The 20582-nt window shown below is 30.8% G+C and overlaps 2 protein-coding genes across 2 annotated transcripts; one reads left to right on the forward strand and one right to left on the reverse strand.

Annotated features, from left to right (window-relative positions):
* On the forward strand, window positions 1-1673 carry LOC108337331 (aspartic proteinase PCS1). The gene has a single exon (XM_017573831.2). It carries the CDS (start codon window positions 240-242, stop codon window positions 1527-1529), a length of 1290 nt encoding a protein of 429 aa, XP_017429320.1. The 5' UTR covers window positions 1-239; the 3' UTR covers window positions 1530-1673.
* Window positions 1674-13652: 11979 nt separating this feature from the next.
* LOC108337315 (small polypeptide DEVIL 11) lies at window positions 13653-14019 on the reverse strand. The gene has a single exon (XM_017573811.2). It carries the CDS (start codon window positions 13893-13895, stop codon window positions 13653-13655), a length of 243 nt encoding a protein of 80 aa, XP_017429300.1. The 5' UTR covers window positions 13896-14019.
* Between the last annotated feature and the right edge of the window lie 6563 nt (window positions 14020-20582).

Below are 20582 nucleotides of genomic sequence, written 5' to 3' on the forward strand. Positions count from 1 at the left end.
GTAACGACAGGAATTATGGTCTGATACAGCTATACAGGAGAATCTTTGGAGAGCTCCACCACACCTTCACAGGGAGACTGTCTAACAGGACAATCCAATCTTTCTCTCTCTCTCTCTCTCTTCCCATTTAATTTCAGCTGAAAGTTCCAACTCAACAACTCATCAGATGCAAACCAAACCTGAATCAATATTCTCAATCCACCAACCAACACAAACCTGAATATCAATATTCTCCATTCATGGCCTCTTCCAAGTCTTCTCTTTTTCTTCCTCTCCCTCTCCTCTTCCTTCTCCTGCAAATCCAAACATCTGTCTCTTCTTCAAAAACACAAAAGACACTCCTACTGCCTCTAAAAACACAAACACAGACACAAACACCCTCACGTAAGCTCTCTTTCCAGCATAATGTAACACTGACTGTCTCACTAACCGTAGGCTCACCCCCACAGAACGTTACCATGGTCCTCGACACTGGCAGTGAACTCTCCTGGCTCCACTGCAAACAACTCCCCAACCTAAACTCAACCTTCAACCCTTTGCTCTCATCCTCCTACACCACAGCTTCATGCAATTCATCCATATGCAACTCTCGTACTCGTGATCTTATCCTACCCGCTTCCTGCGACCCCAACGAACTCTGCCACGTCATCGTCTCCTACGCCGACTCCTCCTCCGTCGAGGGCACCCTCGCCGCAGAAACCTTCTCCATCGGCGGCGCAGCACAACCGGGAACCTTGTTCGGCTGCATGGACTCCGCCGGGTACACCTCCGACGCCGACGAGGATTCCAAAACCACAGGTCTCATGGGCATGAACCGAGGCTCTCTCTCGCTGGTGACCCAAATGGCGCTCCCCCAATTCTCGTACTGTATCTCCGGGAAGGACGCCTCCGGAGTCCTCCTTCTAGGTGGGGGAGCCGCCGCCGCGCCGTGGCTGGGGCCGCTGAAATATACACCTTTAGTGACGGCAACTACCTCGTTGCCGTACTTTGACCGCGTGGCGTATACGGTCCAGCTCCAGGGGATCAAGGTTGCGGAGAAACTTCTGCAACTTCCGAAGTCGGTTTTCTTGCCCGACCACACCGGGGCGGGGCAGACGATGGTGGATTCGGGTACCCAGTTCACGTTTCTTCTTGGGTCGGTTTATTCAGCATTGAAAGATGAGTTCTTGGAGCAAACAAAGGGGGTGCTGACCCGAATTGAGGACCCGGAGTTTGTGTTTGAGGGGGCGATGGACTTGTGCTACCACGCACCAGCGAGTTTGGCGGCGGTTCCGGCAGTGACGCTGGTGTTTGAGGGGGCGGAGATGAAGGTTTCCGGGGAGAGGCTGTTGTATAGGGCGAGGAAGGGGAGTGATTGGGTTTATTGCTTCACTTTTGGAAACTCTGATTTGTTGGGAATCGAAGCTTACGTGATTGGGCATCATCATCAGCAGAACGTGTGGATGGAGTTTGATTTGGTCAACTCTAGAGTGGGGTTTACCGAGACAACGTGTGACCTCGCCAGTCAGCTGTTGGGCCTCTCTCCTTAGATCTTGGACACTCGTTTATAGCCGTCTGATAGTCTTTTTTTATTGACTAAATATAATCATTAATCAATTCTCAACCCTCGGATTATAGATACTGCTTAGGGAAAAATTAAAATCATCTTATAGAATTTGGACTCTTCAACTTTACAGGTAAAGTTTGCTTACAGTTTCGTTCTACTTCAACTACCACTGCTTTCGTTTTCACTCTTTACTTACTGGATTTGTTATCAAATGTGGATATAATGATATTTTGGATGCCGAAAGAAATTGATTTTGCTTTAAAGAGAAACTGTTTGATTTTTTGCATTTAAAAATAAATATTGTATGAAAGCCTTGAAATGATCCGTTATCTTATAGAAATTTTCCTTATAATCTGAGTTTGAAATGTTTGATTTTAGACTATTTTAAGTGAGTGTGTTTCAAAATTATGTTTCCTTATTATTTAATATTTTAGAAAGGTGTTTGTTACATACTAAATGAATAAGTCTCAGATAATTTGGTGAAGAGAAACCATTAAGACAAATGAATTATTCAGTCAAGCTAAAATCTAGAATTTTAACATTAATATATTCTTAACATAATTTGTCTTGAAAATTTAGTGAAACCTGGGGCATTTACTAGGATCCAAAACACCCATTTAGACAATTTACTTCACCCTGTCTAATTTATTAGAAATAGTATTTCTTTTTGTTTTTTCCATTTTTCAATCCCGTGGTCTACCAAAATTTGGAGATTAATTTGATTAGGTGGGGGCATTAATCTGTTGTGTGTCTGCGGTTATAGAGATAGGTTTCAGGTAAACATAGCTGTATACCAATGCAACTTGGTACAACCATTAAGTATTATTTAAAAAAAAAGAAAAAAATTGAACTCACTAAATTATTGATTTTAATGCACTTCAAAATTATCACAACCAACTAAAAGTTTAAATAAAAATAAAATAAAGAAATAAAAAAAAAGGATTTAACCATATTCAAAGCTATCCTATGGAGCCGTGTCAATGCACAGAAAGGAAGACAGCAGCATTCATTGAAATCAATTGTCGTATTTTCTTTGTGGAAATGTTATGATAAAGTGATGGCATGAGATTAGAGGAAAATAAAACATCATATTAATGTAGGATACATAAGTTCTGCGAACATTTAATATTGTTTGCCTTCCAAGTTATATCAACACTAAATTTTGTCAACATGGTCAGAATAAGCGTTCGAACTGATTTTACTTCTCTTTTTTGTTTTCTCGTTATATATGTGTTTATTTGACATTTCACTATAAAGACTATTTTGGTTTGGTTTTTATTTTGGGTCGCTAAAGAGAATAGCTATAACTTTTAAAATCCCGATTTTACCTTTATACTAAAACATCCTAAAATGAAAAACCCTCCATCTCTCATTCTCTCTTCAAGCTACTTCCTCTCCATGAAAAACCGTTACAGCTCCCTTTTTTTCTTTGAGAAATGTGGAAAGATAAAGAGAGTGAAGATTTGGAACCTATAAAAAGAGAGATGGTGAAGGAAAAATATTGAGGAAAGAGGAGATACGTGTTGATGATGGCAGAATTAAGCTACTTCTACATTAAATTTTTCTGAAAACATTTTCTAATCTGTAAATACTAATAAACAAAGCTTAAAAATTAAGAGGTGAAACGGTCAATTTTTTTTTTATTATAATTTTTACCAGAAGTGTTGGGTATTACAAATTTTATGGGGTGCGGAAAGGAAAGAGGAAGGTTCAAGAAGAAACAGTGTAATAAGAAATCATTGTGTCATTTTTTTCCTTTAACTTTTTTATATCGGTTTATATATTTTGGGGGCTTCTTCCAACACTTTTGAAATTCCTTTCTGCACCCCCAAATTTTCCCATATCTCTAACCTACTCTTAATAGTTTTTATGTTTTGACTTTGACTAGGGGTTAAAACCCTATTTAAAACCCTTCAACCCATAACAACCTCTCATTTGCGTCTCATCCTTCACCTACACCTCTTTCTTCTCATTTGCACTTTTAAAATTTGGATTTTAAAATTTGATAAACAAAAAAACTTAACATATAACCAGATTTTAAAATTTGATAAATAAAAAAATTCACCCTTAATCAAATTTTCAAAAATTCATAATCAAATTTTAAAATTCAAATTTTCAAAAATTCATAATCAAATTTTAAAATTCAAAAATAATCAAATTTCTAAATATGAGACTTAGATTTCAAAATTCAGAAAATTTCATAACTAGATTTTGAAATCCAGCTTTGAATTTTCAGAACCAAATTTTGAAATTAGAAAATAAAATCCAAAAATAAATTTTAAAATCTAAAACTAGATTTTGAAATTCGAAAAAATTCAAAATTTTATTTTGAAATATGGTTTCAAAAAATCTAGAATCAAATTTCGAAATTCAGAAAAATCTAATATTAGATTTTGAAATTTGGAAAATTCAGAGTTTTCAAAATGATTTCTGAAAATCCAAAACATAATTTTAAAATCTGAGAAAATTCATTACTGGATTTTAAAATATAAGAAAACTCATAATCAAATTCAAAATTGGATAATTTTCGAAATCATATTTTGAAATCCGTAAAAAATATATAATATCTATAATTTATAATGTTATAATGGGCATCACCATGGAATTTGGAGGGGCAGAAGAAAAACGATAGGTGCAGAAAGAAAGACTCTTACATATTACACATGAGTTGGGTTCAAGTTATTGGGTTTTCTATGAATGGATTTTGGAAGATTATGGTTTTTTCTTCCTGCACCCCTTTCCCTTTAGAAATTTTGAATATTATATTTCAAAAAATTCGCATAACAAATAATTTGAAAATCACCTTATAGAATGGTCAATTTAAAAATTATGATTTATGTTTTAAGAAAAGTTTGTCTACTCTGTTTTAAGAAAAGTTTGCGAGGATAATTACAAAAGGGCATGCTCTCTCCTTGATTTGTTTGACAAAATTTAATAGTATTACAAATAACGAATGACTAAAAAGTTCACCGGTGGCTAATTAGAGTAGGTTACATTGTAATTTTTTTTTTCTAGAATATACTAGTTAGAAAAGAGTATTTTGACAAAATAAAAATATCATCACTACGAGGATCACATAGACGATCTCTGATCTTCAAACAGTGAACAAGGTACTAAAACCCCAAGAGAGAAAGACATAGGATTCTAGAAAAGTAATTTTAGAGGATATGTTTTAAAATAATAAAACTCGTTTATAACAAATTCATTTATATTAAAGGATAATGATACTTTGACAATATTTTTTTGACAATATTTTAACATCATCTACGTATCATTCTTTGATTGGTCCAAAATTACTCCACAATCAATAATAATAATCATAAACACCAACATGAACCAATTACAGAATGACACGTAGATAGTGTTAAAATGTTGTCAAAAAAATGTTGTCAAAGTATCATTATCCTATATTAAAATAATCAAATTTATATATTTTTAAACTACTACCACTTTTAAAATACCATTTTCTAGGTCTTTAAATTCTCCTCCAACAAGAAAAAATTTTCGTCCCAAAAAATTCATTCATTAGGTAGAAAGAAAAACTTGCTCTCCTCACTTTCTCTGTTACAACCACTTAACTTAACCGAGATAGTTCTCCCCAACAAACTTATTGACATGAAAACCTTGTCTATGTTCTAAAATGCTAATGTTCAATAGTTTAGATTAGTCTAGCCATTACTCTTAAAACAATTTCTCAACCTCCAAACCTTTCCTTCATAGATTCTTCTTTCACATGACAAACTAATATGTATTTGTCAAACTGAATTCACCTCCATCTGTCTTCCATTATCTCTTGTAAACTCTTTTTAAAACTTAGCTAGCCTTGACTTTATATCAAAACCTAATTGATATCACTTCATAATCTTTGGCTTCCTCTTTGAAATATCATACAAAAGACTTGATCACGCACGACTTCTGACCTACTACCAACTGTTAACACTCTTGATCACCTTTAAAAACAACCATTTTGATGACTTCACATTTCTTTACTGATCTCCATCCTTGAGTAACATAGTTTCCACCTATGTTATCCCATTGTCAAATTATAACTCTCCTCCGATGTAGTGACAAAACCAATTTGAGCACTCCTTCACTTCTTTAACTCACCGACCTAAACCATATGCATTTCTTAACCCACTAGCCTCTAATCATGCTCAGATCAATATCTTCTTGACTTAAAATCACTAGCTTGATGAATACCTAGTCAACTTATGATACATCTCAAACTAGGATTGTCCAACCTTCCCTTTCTTAACCATTTTGAGAAATCCACTAGTATTTCAACTATACTATTGAAATCTCCTTACAACTTCGTTTCAGACAACCGGTCTTCATACTTTTCAACTAACTCTCACAATATCCTTATCAAATCAACAACTTGAGTCTCCTCTTTGTTCTAACCATTTGTTAATACTTCCTTACCTCAAGATTGCACTACAACTTGAAATCATAGCTTAGTTCACCTCCTTCGTCCACTGACCCATTTTCTTTGTTCAACTTCCATTAATACTTTCTCATTTCAAGGTTGACACTACAGCTTGAAACCGTAGGCTCACTTTGTCTTCTTTATCTCCTACCTTTTTCCTCCATACATAATCTTACTTTTGAATTTTGAAGATCACCAGACACTTTCAACTCATTCTCATATAACAACATCATTACGATTTTAAATAAGCTCATCACTCACAAACCTATTAACTACCAAATAAATCTACACCATATTTCTACTATCTCAAAGCTCAAACATGTTTTAAATAACCTTAGAACAGACCTACAAAACTTAGTTCCTCTCATTCGACCTTTACTTCAAAAAGTCGTCTATTAACACCTCTTATTAAGGTCCAAAACTACCTATTAATTCTGCCTACTTTTTACTTCTCACTACAACACTAATTTTATAACCTTACCCTTCAAAATAGAACACTCACAAGATTAAACAAGTACAAATCAAAATCATCCATATCATCATACATCCAATAATCCAGTACAATTATAAAAACATCAATAACACTAACACAATCATCTTATTTACAATTAAATTAACATAACTCATATCAATCACTAGTCAAACTTGTACATTAAGTTATAGCCAACACTAGCTTCCCTTACATTTTTAGAAGACCAAACTATTCTAGAAGACCTTATACCACTTTCACAACTTAAAGAGCTCTATATGCTCCTACATACCACAACAGAATCATGACTAAGGTACGTCGTTATTACTACTGATCAGTAAAGAACCTAAAAGAATACTCAAATCATACATACGACAAAGTCAAACATCACATGCATTGGAAAACATGAAACCAGATAAAAGAGCAAGAAATTAACTTAGTCTTTTTAAGAAATTGATCGGGTAAACTTGAAGATCTCACCGCGAGGATCACACGGGCAGTGTTCGATCTTCAAACAGATGAACAGGGTACAAGAACCCTTAGAGAGAAAGCAGAAGACTCTAGAAAAGTGGTTCTAGAGAGATATGTTTTAAAATATTGAACTCATTTATAAGAAATCCATTTATATTAAAACGTTTTCATCGAGTGTGAATATTTTTAAACTACAACCACGTCTAAAGTACCATTTTCTAGGTCTTTAAATTATGTATTTTTTTATATTTACATTGTAATTGTAAATGATTATATTTTATCTTAAATCATCAATAAAATTAATTTTCATTAATTTTTGTGTACTTTAAAATTCTATATATTTTATTTATTTTTATTAAAAAGAGACTTAATTAAATTAAAAGTTTATAAATATAGGCGAATAATTATGAATAAAGGAAGTTTTAAAGACCTACAAAATAATAGTCAGTAATAGAAGAAGTAAAAACTCTCTCCACAAAAATCTCTACAATATAAATTCGATAGTAATTCTCACATTAAACCTATGTAGATATTGCGACTCTAACTACGTTGTGTGTGTGAAACTATACATTAATTGGTGATCTGATAGCAATATCTTTAATTAAAGTGAAACTTCCAACAATTTAATCAAACTGCAAATGTAAAAATGTTTTTGGTATTGAGTCATCGTCCTTAGTTAAATAAACTGCATCCCTGTAGTTTACACTGTCAACAACATGCAAAAAAAGAGACAAATATATTATAGAACATTAATTATCAAAAGAACTTTTCACCATACTCAGCTACAAAATTACAAGTAACAATAGTAGCATGTCTCAATAAGTACGTTTATACAACTATTCCAGAATTCAAACGCGTTTATCACGTTTAATCACCAACACAACAAAGCACAAATCAAAATCATTATTTGGACTTATTTTTTAGTCCAATAGCATCTTCCGTCCAAGGCCCAGCTATTTTTTTTTGTCGTAAAATTAAACAAAATGGCATGAATATTATGAATAACAAAAAATTTTACATCTTGGATTCCTAAATGGCACGTAATAAACTCTTTTTAGAAGCAAAAATTTCGCATTAAGAATGGGAACTAAAAATATGAACAAGCATGGGATCAGTTTTCGAGGTCATAAATTCAAAGTGACGTGACGTGACATTGCTCCAACACAAAAACTGAAGGAATAATTCGTTATGCATGGCTAATTATTTGAAAATTTTTATTTTAATTCGAAGTCGTTATCTTAGAATTACGAAATGATACATTCACGTAGAGACACCCAACGAACTAATTACATTAATTAATTTAATGCTTACAAGTTTATGATTTATAACTAGGCCTTTGGTTGTGGATAATATTAACTTTGTCTTCTAATACTTTAAGAAAATAAAAGAAAAGGAAAAAAAGCTACAAAGCTATTTATGGACAAACACACCCTCCTCCATTCTTCCTTCTTCAGAAAATTTCTCTATTGCCAGCTAGTGCATGCGTGTCTCTGAGTCGACTTTGACTCTGACAACTTTTTTAGTTAAACAAATAATCCCGTAGTATTAAATGAAACAAAGTACTAATGATTAAGATTAAAAATATAACTCCATTTCCTAAACATTATTAAATCGAAAAGTATGCCCGTAAACCAAAACGGTAAATAATTTCATTTAAGGGTATTGTATTTTAATTCATATTATTTTAAAAGATCACTTATTCGAATAGTTTTATTTTTTTTTTTATAAAACGAATTACTATTAATGCATGCATTTACATGAAAATGATACGTTGTGATTTTAAGGCATGCGTGCGGTGATGTGACGTTTGACCATACGTGGACCTATGTGCCTTAGGAGTTAGGTCAAGCCCAACATAACATCTTCTAACCCTATTTACTTTTTGTCTTTTATTAGGCCCCTACTCTTAACCCACGGGCTTTTTCTGTTACCTAATAAAATTTTACTCACCTACTAACAATTTTAATTTTATATAAAACTAAAATGGGATCCATTTATAATAATAAAATTTATAAATTTATTATCCTTAAATTTTAAAATTTTAAACTAGAAGTCGTGTTATAATTTTTCATATAAAATTTTCTTGATATTAAAATTTTCTTTCATAGATCTAAAAGTGATATTAAAGTCTCAATAATCTTATAACACCCTCATACGAAAGTTAAAGACTATGCTTAGTTATGATTTTTTGGTATCAAAACTTGTATTATATATAATTTCTAAATATTTCATCAAAAGATGTAACTTCTATTCATGGTGGGTTTTATTGAAAAATCAGATGAAAAATGGGCCTAGTAGTCTAATACTCTAAAGGGATAAAGTAATTCCCCATCTCATGGTCTATTTTCTATATAGGGTATGTAGCTATCTTAACTTTCTGTGTGGGGTTGTACTTGCACCGATTTTATTTTATAACTAATATTATAATAATAATATAGTGATAATACAATCTTTTATGTATATCTAAAATGCTGGTGAAGACATAAATACATAAGTACATTCTTTTTATAACTTATGTTATGAACTCGATCTTATCCAATTTTCAATATTAATTGAACAATTGGGTTATTAATAGAAATGTTGGTAAGAGTCAATATCAGTATCACTCAACTCAACTATTTATTAGTTAGTATACAAATAAAAGATTTGATGGGTCATGTGTAATTATTACTTACATTTTCAATATAAAAAACAAAACGCATCAACAAATGAGGAGTTTTGACTAATAAGTAAGACCAAAAAGGATCGAGCTTTTGAAGAGAGTGCATGAAGTTAGTGTATGCCATAAAAGGAAAAGCTTTAAAGGTTGATTCATCTTTAAGTTATAAATGTTTTTTTTTATGATAAACTTAATATAAATTGAGAGAAAAAAAAGTATAGAATATAGTGCATTTTGACACGATGAAGGAAGTGCATAAATTTTGATGGAAATAGACGTTAGGAGAAGGGTCCAAAAGATGGAAGAAAAAGTAGGGCTTGCAATAATTATGGAATAGGACTATAGGAGCTATCAACTAATAATTAGGAGTGATGTAGTTTCATAATAATTCAGATGCGCACACTGTTGGAGATCTTTCAACAAACTAGACAAAGATGGATCAAAGTGGGGACAATGGTTAATCAATGAATTTCGATTACTTTTTGACCATAATTAACATAAATAACTCATCAAATTTATCTATCATCTTAAGATCATGCACCATATCTCTGTTCCCTATCACGTTCATTCAAACCCTATAATGACTTTTACAATAATCTTAATATCTTTTCCTTATTTATCCAATCATCTATGTCTTACTTTTTCACTTTTCTATTCCTCTCTTCACTTCTGTACAAGAAATCATTGTTTCGTGAATGCATAGTCAAAAAATGTGGGGAAGGGGTAAATCAATAAAAGATACCACGCTGACTCTCTCAGTTCTTTCCAACTCACACTCACTATTCACTAATACTTATTAATACCAACACAAACCAGTCAAATAATATTTAATATGCTTTAATCAAATTCAAATATCGGTGAAGATTTCATAGATCGTTAAACTATAAGTGGGTTTTGATGTGAGATGATTATGTTTTCACTTTTTAAAGATTTCTTATAATTTATATTTAAGGCTTGTGTTATCAACACAAAAATTTATGTAAGTAAAAAAAAATATGTCTAGAACCTTTTTTCTTATTAAATTTACCGAAAAATTGTTTAAATGGACTTTTTTTTTTTAAATTGATTGAATATATGTCCTTTCGGCAAGTGCAAACAAACTTCAATCATTAACATCTCAACTTATCTTAAATTTTGAGAATGATTCTTCTTTGATTACATACAAACAAAGTGCACCAAAAGAAGGTTTTGAAGGGAAAGCTAAATCTTCCTTTTGACCAGAAAAAACAATAACCTACTAGACTATATGGCCATTAATAAATGCTTTCATAGTACCAATTAGAGAAATATAAATATGAAGCATGTTAAAACGATAAAACTTTTTCGATACCCTTTTAAATAATTTAGATTACTTAATTTGTATTCATCACTCTTAAAATAGTTGTTACAAAAGTTTATATGTACACACATAAATATATACAACTTGCTTCCTATACTTTTTTATTTAATTATGCAACAAACGAATCCTCTATTTTTTTCTTTCATTCTATTCAACTATACTCGGATTAATTTTGCATCATTTTAAATTAAAAACTCGTTTCTATTGATAAATGGCTTATTTAACTTATTGGTTGTAAAATAGAAATGGTTGGGGTGAAATTTTGTTGGTTCTATGTGCATTTATATTTTGCAGTAATGGAAACTGTAAAATGTGAAACACGACCCTGCTTGTGGAATGTTCATCTAAATTTGTTTAGCTTTAAATAACCAAATAAACAAAACAGTGTTCGGTTCATTGTCTCTGTATCTACAATATACCCTTCTCAAGGCTCGTGGCATGTCGTTTGTTTCTAACACTTTTATTTTATTTATCACAAATTTAAAATCTCCGAAAAATAAATTAAAATTAAAACCAAGTCAAATCCATAAACAAATAATAAATTATTTTTCTAAGTGAAAAGTTTTTAAATTAAAAAAAAAAAGTCAATTCTAAAGCAGATTCTAAATAAATAAAAAAAAAAAACTTTTGGATAATCTTAAATGAAAAAATATATAATTATATGTTTCTATCGCGTTTAAATTGAAGTAAAAGATCGTTTGAATAATTTTTCTTCAATCTATTCTTTAAAACGTTTTTTAAAAATAAAATCATAAATATATAATGATTTATTCTATCAATTGACAAATTTGGATAATAACATAATGAATATTTTATTTTGTATTCAAATTTTATTTTATAAATATACGTTATATTAACTAAATGCTCCTGTCTCATCTTATTTGACAATAGTTCACATTATTTCATTTCATTCATTTTCACACATAACATAATATGAGGTTACGTCATCTTAGTACCGAACACGGAATAGAAAAATGATGGTTCTCGTTAATAAGCAGTTGGGTAGAACAGGACGAAGTCAGATGACAAATTTAAATGTATATGACTTTCAAAGTAGTTAATGTAAAGAGAAGAACAGAACATACTATGTAAAATAATTTTACATTATTACGTAACGAAAAATTATGGCATATAGCAATAATAATTGACACTATTTAAATATAAAATGACATTATTTTTTAGTATAAGTTTAGGGAAACTAATGCTATTAATGTAATAATATATTATTTTATTTTTTAATAAAAAAAAACTGCGAGAGTGGGTATTAATATAATAATTTATGCGTGTGTGATAGAATAAGGTGTTTGCGTGAGAGTTCATGTTTGGGTGTCTTTGTGTTGCAATTGTCAACAACTCATCATCCATGCCACTTCCTGCCAGCCTGCCATTCCCAAAGCCATGATGAAGGAAAATAATAAAATAAAAATAAAATAAAAATAGTTTTATACTTTTACTAAGACAAACAAAGTGTATAACTTTTTACTGCACAAAGCTTCACCGCATGTGGATGTTTTTCTGCAGTTAGACGCCAAAGAAAAGAGCATTATTTAGATCAAAGAAATGACCCAAATTAGCTAATGAAGCAATGGTTCATTCCCAAGGCCAAGCAATTCAAATTCACCTCACCCTCAATAAATTCTTGGTCCAATGTACCCTCTAAATAATAAAGCAACGCACGTTGTGCCAAGGATCAGGACGAGGAAAAAGAATAACACACCAAAAATACCTCCTGAGCAACATTATAGGGTCAAAGTGGTCCATCCACTGGTCAAACAACTCAACTCCACCTAGCACATTCAGGACACTTTCGTCATTCACATCTCACAAATAAACTATTTTCCATTAAGAATCCTGCCAAAACAACCTTATCACCTTCTAGAATAACCTTCATTTTTTTTCACTTCCAATGCTTTCTCATCTCGACCACTTCTCACCTACGCGCTTATTGCTTAAATCAACAATACCAACCACGGTTGGTTTTCCCTCACCACTGTACAAGTTTAATGATGTCCGTTTATGATTGTGATTACGAGTAATAACAGTTCTTAACTTCCATGCTTTCCTTGTCATAAAATTAATTGCGGAAAAAGATTAAACAAAGCCCGATGTTGCGTCAGCCTAACCACGTTTAGATCTACACAGTGCAGACCCTATAGCTTACCTCATCTCGGCTGCAATGGCTTGAAGGGAATCTCAGAGATTTTTAAGATCTCAATCAAACACGCACCCATCACTTCTTCCTCAATCCCAAAGAGAAACAACTCCCACAAACGGAAACTGAATCGAAAGCCTAAAAAGATGAGAAGTTGTATTTAAGAGGAGCATGAAAAAAAAAAACAAAAAAGGAAAAGAAAATATAAAAGCAGAGGCAACCAGCAGAATTTTTATCTCTCTAAGCTATATCATATATTTCAATTAATCTCTCCATTCTAAACATGTCTCCTCTATCAGTTCTCAGACAGCCAAGAAAATTATCAAAGGTAACACCAAACATGACTACCCTCCATTGACGGGGGTTCCCAGAACAACCTTAAAAAAAAGAAAAAAGCAAAACAAAATTGAAAATTTCTAGCCAAGAGAAACAATTTTTTTTATGTACAGGTATATCTCAAGCGGCCTCCATAACACCGAAAAGGGATCTGATCTAAAGCGAAAGAAAAGGACTGAGGGGACTCAAAAAGAGAGAGCTTTATGCACTCTCAACAACCCATCGTGTCTCCCTCACAAACCCTTTTCTTCTCTTCACGAATCGCTGTAGTCACGCCAGCATATGAGCATTGTGACACACCGCCTCATGATGTAGAAGCGCGCCCTTTGCTCCTTCACGAGCCTGGCACACTTGCTGGCAAAGGCACACCTTCTCTGGGAGGAATTCTTGATGAATGGGGTAGTGGAGGACCTGCTTCTGGTGGATCCTTCTTTCTTGGAGAGCTTCCACTTCTCATCGAAGTACAGAGTGGGTGTGGTGGATACAGAAGAAGCCATGGAGATGAAATAAAGGGATGAGAGGGAGAGGGAGAGGGAAAAGGAGAAACTTTGGGCTGTGGGGTGTGGGAAGTGAATTAATTTACCGAGAGACTGAATCACTGAGGAAGGGATGAAGGGTAGGGTGAGTATTTATAAGGGGTTAGATTGGAAAAAGGGGTAGCTGATGAGGGGGGGTCTCATGTGTGTGGCAGTGTGTGTCACCTGGTTCTTCCTTTGCCTTGAGAGCCCCACCCTTAGGTTTTTTTAATGGTAAATACTGGTAAATGAAATGACTTTTTATTTATTTATTTATTGCATAATGTTATAATATGAATAATAATAATAATAATAATAATAATAATATAATAAAGGTTGGTTATGAAAAGTATTATTATAGTGAGGTGGGTTCCCAATGCCGACGTCAGTGGTGAAAGGGAGAGCGGAAATTGAATGCAGGAAATCTTAGACTGATACTTTGTTCATTTTGGTAGGGAAAGAGAAAGAAAAATAGAGAAAGAAAAATAGAGAAAAAAGGAGTGAGGTAAGGTAAGTAGGTAACTGTAAAATTGTGTGTGAATGTGGTGAGTCTGAAACTGAGAGGAAAGATGGTCAGAGGATGAATTTGGGAGTGAAAAAGTTGAGTGATTGGGAAACATTGGTGGTGAAAAAGAGCATTATTTGATTTTCCTTTGTAGGCTAGAAGTGGGCGAATGCAGAAGAGATTCTAAGAGGTGGGGGACCAAGAGTGTTTGTTTATGTTGCTGTTCACTAATTTTACCTATGTGATCTGGAACCCACTTTTACTTCTACTGTGGATGGATAAAGCTCTCTTGTCTGTTACAAAGCCTGTGTTTTTTTCTTCAAAAGGGATTGTCATTTTCTCAGTGGAATTTAGGAATCTTGCCTCATATCTCTTTTTTAGGACAACAGCTTATTTATGCTCCTTTGTGTCATTTGGCTCTTTTACAAAACCAAATGCACATCATATTAGTGCTGAGGTGACAACAGATTCTAGTTGAAAATCGTGTCATGCTTTAGTTTTTTTCTTTACACTTATTTTCCCCTAACTCCTATAACCTCATTAATAAAACTATCTCTATCCCTTTTTGTTTCCTTCGTAATTAAAGCATCTCAATTTTTACTTACAACAAATGCCTCAAATCTCACTCTCTTTTTCGTTTTATGGGAATAAAAGGTATCGTAATTCGTTTTAATACCGTGTTTGAACACGCTTATTGTAGTAGTTTTTCACGTTCCAATAAAACTCACTATCCCAATAATTATCTTCTCTCAAACTTCATCATAGTACAAATATAAATCTTTAGTTAAATTTTAATTAAGCAACCTTTGGGTTAGGCTCAAAAAACTAACACTTTTTTTTTTTGTAATAAATTCGCTTTAGAATAAAAACATTTCAATATAAATCATCTCACTTTTAAAGTTAATCTCATCCATTTAAAATCAATGTTCTCCATAATATGCGCAGTCTTTGCCCCAAATCAACACCGTCGCGAGCATTTCTTATCTATTTGCATATTAATTGATCGCAGCCAAATGAAATTTCTACTCACATTTTTATAAATCGGTATTTTATTTTTCGTTGTCATATTATTAAATTTACCGCTCTATATTATTTTTTTAAACGTTTTTTTTTCTTGTCAAACGTTATAAAAAGCCAATCATTTTCATAATGTAGTTATTTTTATTGTCAATGGTTGTAAAATTGTTTCAAAGACAAAGTAAATAGAGGTCTTTATAATTGTTGATAGTTATGTTATAAATGGTCAAATAATTATTCTTAAAACATAAAGTAGGTAATGATTTTGGTATGATAGACATTTTTATTAAGAGAATAATTACCAATATGGTTGTATTGAGATTGATTCGATCGCGTTTGACTTATAAAAAAAAATGCATTTAGTGCATTTTATGAGACGAATTAGTTTTAAAAGTAGCATAATGTATTTTATATGACAAATTTAGGTTATACTTGAAGTTGTCTTAATGAGTTAACAAATTCTTAAAAAGTAAAGCTTTTTATTAATTATATTAAAAAAAACTTTTTAATAGATAATATTCTTTGATACTTATTTATATATTTTAATTTGGTTTTGGTTTTATCTTTCGTGAGATTTTTAATACATTTCTTACACTGAATCATAACTTTGATACCATATGTTGAAGTGGACTTTAAGCTTAATTTAACTTTACAAAACTTACTTGTAAGATAAAATTTACACTCGCTTGTATATTCTAATTTAGTTTTATCTCTAGTTGATGTAAAACATCAAACAATATACATTTTTTTTTTCAATAATATGAAAATGAGAATGATAATTTTAGTGAAGAGATTTTGGAAAATATATTATCGAGTATATTTACTTTTAGAAAAGTTAATCCTTTCTATAGTAAATAAAAAATATTTTTCACAAAAGTTATCTATTCCTATTATAAAAAATAATATTTTTAAAATATTAATGTTTGGCTTTATTAATGTAAGTTTAATGGACTCTAATATGATATAAACAAATTTTCTAAAATTAAAAAATAAAATTATTTTAAATTTTTTTATTAAATAAATATTTATGTTACACTAGCATTAATGTATCCTACATTAAGCTAATTTTTTAGAAAAAATGAAGTTTAAAAATTGCAAAATTATTTTTATTTTTTTATTAAATAAATGTATTAAAACGACAATAAATTAAACAAATATAAAAATTAAAAATAAAAAAAAATTAACATTAATTTTATTTATTTTAAATATTTATATTTATTTAAATTATCATTGATTCAACCTACAAAATACTTAAAATAAATATTAAAAATAAATAAAGTTAGTTACAACACATACACTAACCTTATTAGGTTTAATATTTTACTATAATTAACATAGATTATTATGGATATTTGTGTTTCTCAGGTTGAATATAGACGTAAATTATTTTAGTTTAAAGAACAAGATTTAAAGACGATAAATCTTTTCACTTATAATTTTATATTTTTCATTTTTTATACAAATATCATTATATTTATCTTTTTCATTTACATTCATGAATCTCTTCATCCTTATAATTTCATCCACACTAATCTCCTTCACACACTTTTGTCCATCTCCCACGTTCATTAACATTCATATCTCATTCATCTACATTTTTATTTCATCTTTTTCATATACATTTGTTTTCTTATCTTTCTTATTCATACTCATCTTTTTCATTTATACTTACTTCTAAATCCATTATACTTAAATATTTATTTTTTATTTATATTATTTCAACTTGGAGATGTTGTAATTTTTTTTAATTATTATCATTAACATCGCCCAAGTCTTCGCAAATTATATTAATATTAAAAATAATAAAAATATTTATGTTTTTATCTAATAATGAATTTTAAAAATAAACGATTAAATGAATTTGGATGAATTTAAAGATAAAATTTATATTATTTTTTTAAAATTTGGAATTGAACTTTATAAGTGATTTAATTGATAAAAGAAATTAATTAATTAAAAGGTAATATTATTATGATGTCCTTATACTTAAAATAAATATAAAATTTATTATTATTTTATTTGACTAATGTAATAAATAAAAATATTAATAAATTAAAAAATAAAAAATTTATTTTATTGTATTGTTAAAATTAATATATTATTTTATATATATATATATATATATATATATATATATATATATATATATATATATATATATATATATATATATATATATATATATATATATATATATATATATATATATATATATATATATATATATATATATATATATATATATATATATATATATATATATATATATATATATATATATATATATATATATATATATATATATATATATATATGGAGTCGATTACAGAATCGGCTTTTCCTTAAACTAGCTCCATCATTAATCAGCCACACCATCTCAATCCACCTGCACCAATGACAGAGATAATATGGTAAAAAACCAATTATCCCCACAAATCTTCCCTCTTTGGCGACATGAGATGAGGAAGTCATCTCACAAATTTGTTTTTTCACTTTCTCAAAAATCCCTCAAAGATAACACTTTTGACACCTCCAACTCCTTCCGCACAATAAACCAAACACACCCCTAATATCGGTCAAATCGACGCTAAATTCTCTTAATTAAAAATTAAATTAATTTTTTTTTACAACACTAGTTATGGTCGACCTTAAGAACTGATGCTTGACCATTTTATGTACATCGACGTTAAAATTTACTTTTTCTTATTACTAAATACTTTTTACCCACGTTAAATGCTAATTTTCTCGTATTGTTTAATTTTTTTTTTATATTTAAATTGTTTTAGTAAATTAGTGAATACCAACAAGACATTATTATTAAATATAAAATATTTCAAAGAATATGATCTCTTATTATACAAAAATCATTTAAATCATCGTCTCCTTTAATTATTAGGTAGAATTCACGAGATCTATCAAATAAAAAGATACTGAGATCACGTATGTGAAAACTTACCAAATAAATAATAGTTTGTTAAAACGAAGGTATCACATTATTCACATATTTCAATAAACAATATATCATTTTCACACCATAGATAATACTTTCTTAAAGTACAAATAGACAATAATTATTGATACTGTTAAATTAGTGAGAGAAGTTTTTGTATTATTATATACAACTATAAAAAAGACATTATTGAGAACTAACAGCCAATGCTTTTGTATATAATATTTCCATATTTTTCTATAAAAACAAAATCTAATCATTTTGCTTACTCATTTACCATAAACAGTGAACGAAAATGTTGTCAAACATGTAAGATCAAATTTCAATCGTTGTCCGATAACAGACAAAAGAGAAAAGAAAAGTGTCCTGAACCATATATTGAAAAATCTTTCACTTATATGCTACTTAACACAAACTTTTAGAATCCAATAACTCAAAATGGACATGCATATACCTAAAGCAGTGCCATTACACATGATCAATTGAATAAAATGAATAATAAAAAAATAATAATAATAGAACATTAACGTATTATATTATATTACGACAAAAGAAATAGAAAAAGGAGTTAGTTGGGTTGATAAAACATAACCACCACCAAGTTGATAGGTATGAATTTTGAATGCAAAAGGTACGTGTATGACGAAGTGACCAATACCAAAGTCACTCTCCCTTTTACCTACTCTTGAAGGGTACAGAGGCCTACAAAGCCTTCTTCATTTTCCTGCTTATGTCATCTCTTACCTCTCAAGCATTCTCTGCAATGGGTGCACCAGTGACGAGCCACCCACCACCACCACACCCTATAAGAAACTTCTGATTCTGTGAATGTTTGTATTTTCCATCGCTGTGTTGCTTCTTGCTTTTGCGTTAGGGTAAAAGATAAAAAAAAAAAGAAAAAAAAACCCAAAACGAAAGGTGCATGATACGTATTGTGGATGTGACCGTACGTGGGAGAGTCGGGGTCCATTCTACTTGTGCCCTATTGGTGAAGCTCTCTTATATCAGCAAGGGAAGAGTGTGTGACCCACAGTGACATATCAGAAGCCGTGTTTATTGTACGAACCCTGATCCAACATAGCACCATTGTTGCCTTTAATTAGCTACCCTATGAGGTGCTCATCTGCATGTGCAACAAACAAGTTGCGACGTATCAAATTTTTCTTTTACTTTAATTTCATCATCATCATAATATATAGGCATCGCAATGGCAAAGGCCGTGATGGGAAATATCACTGCTCCTCTCTGTAACTTCTCATCAACTCTTTGGTTTACATTTCAATGTCCAAACAAATGAATCTCTCCCTGAAAATGGACAATTCCTTTTCGAACTCACTCCCCACCAATATCAAACTATCGTCCAACGTCACGGGGTTGAGTTTACATTATTGTGACTGTCTTTTGATAATTCAAACCGCAAATAATGTCTCCAAACTTCTTTTTTCCCATAGTTGGAGTCTTTGCTTTCAGGTCATTGTATGTGGTAGCAATCATGGACCCCTTTCTTTTAAAACTTTGGTCAATTATGTATGGAAATAAAAGGGCTGTGCATTCAAAGAACGATCTCTATTAATCGTCTATAGGAAATTTGCACGAGTGTAACTCTGACTTTTCTGGACTATTCCGATCTTGATTTACAGATTTAGTATGTACACTATTAAATGCACTTCCCACTGTCCTACCCTCGAGAGCACTTATGAACTTTCGGTAAAAATAATGGTTTGGTGGTTATTTATTCCTTGTCGGCATTCTTATCTTTTGATTCTATTCCCACTCCATATATGCCTGTTAAATTCTATTTTACTTATCTGCAAATACTTTACAATTACTTCTAATCTCCTCTTAACATTTCTTATTTATTTTATTAATAATATATGATACTTTAAAATGTAAATTTGTTTTACACTCTGTTTTTCTTCCTTTACAAATATACTTTCTTACTATTTGAGTCCTATCATATGTTATTATATGAACGTAATCTGTTTAAAGTATATTATTCTATAGAAATTATTTACAATTTTTTGAAAGTGAGTTTTGATTACTCATTCTATTACTCGTATTGGTAATACGGATTACATCACTAGTAAAAAAAGGTTTTTTAACGCGCTATATACGTCTCGGTTTTACTGAAACCGAAGCTACTGAAACCGAAGCATATAAAAGCGTGCTGGCATTATCATAGTTTTAACGAAAGTAT

This window comes from Vigna angularis, chromosome 7 (assembly GCF_016808095.1).
Source record: "Vigna angularis cultivar LongXiaoDou No.4 chromosome 7, ASM1680809v1, whole genome shotgun sequence".
NCBI classification, from domain to species: domain Eukaryota; kingdom Viridiplantae; phylum Streptophyta; class Magnoliopsida; order Fabales; family Fabaceae; genus Vigna; species Vigna angularis.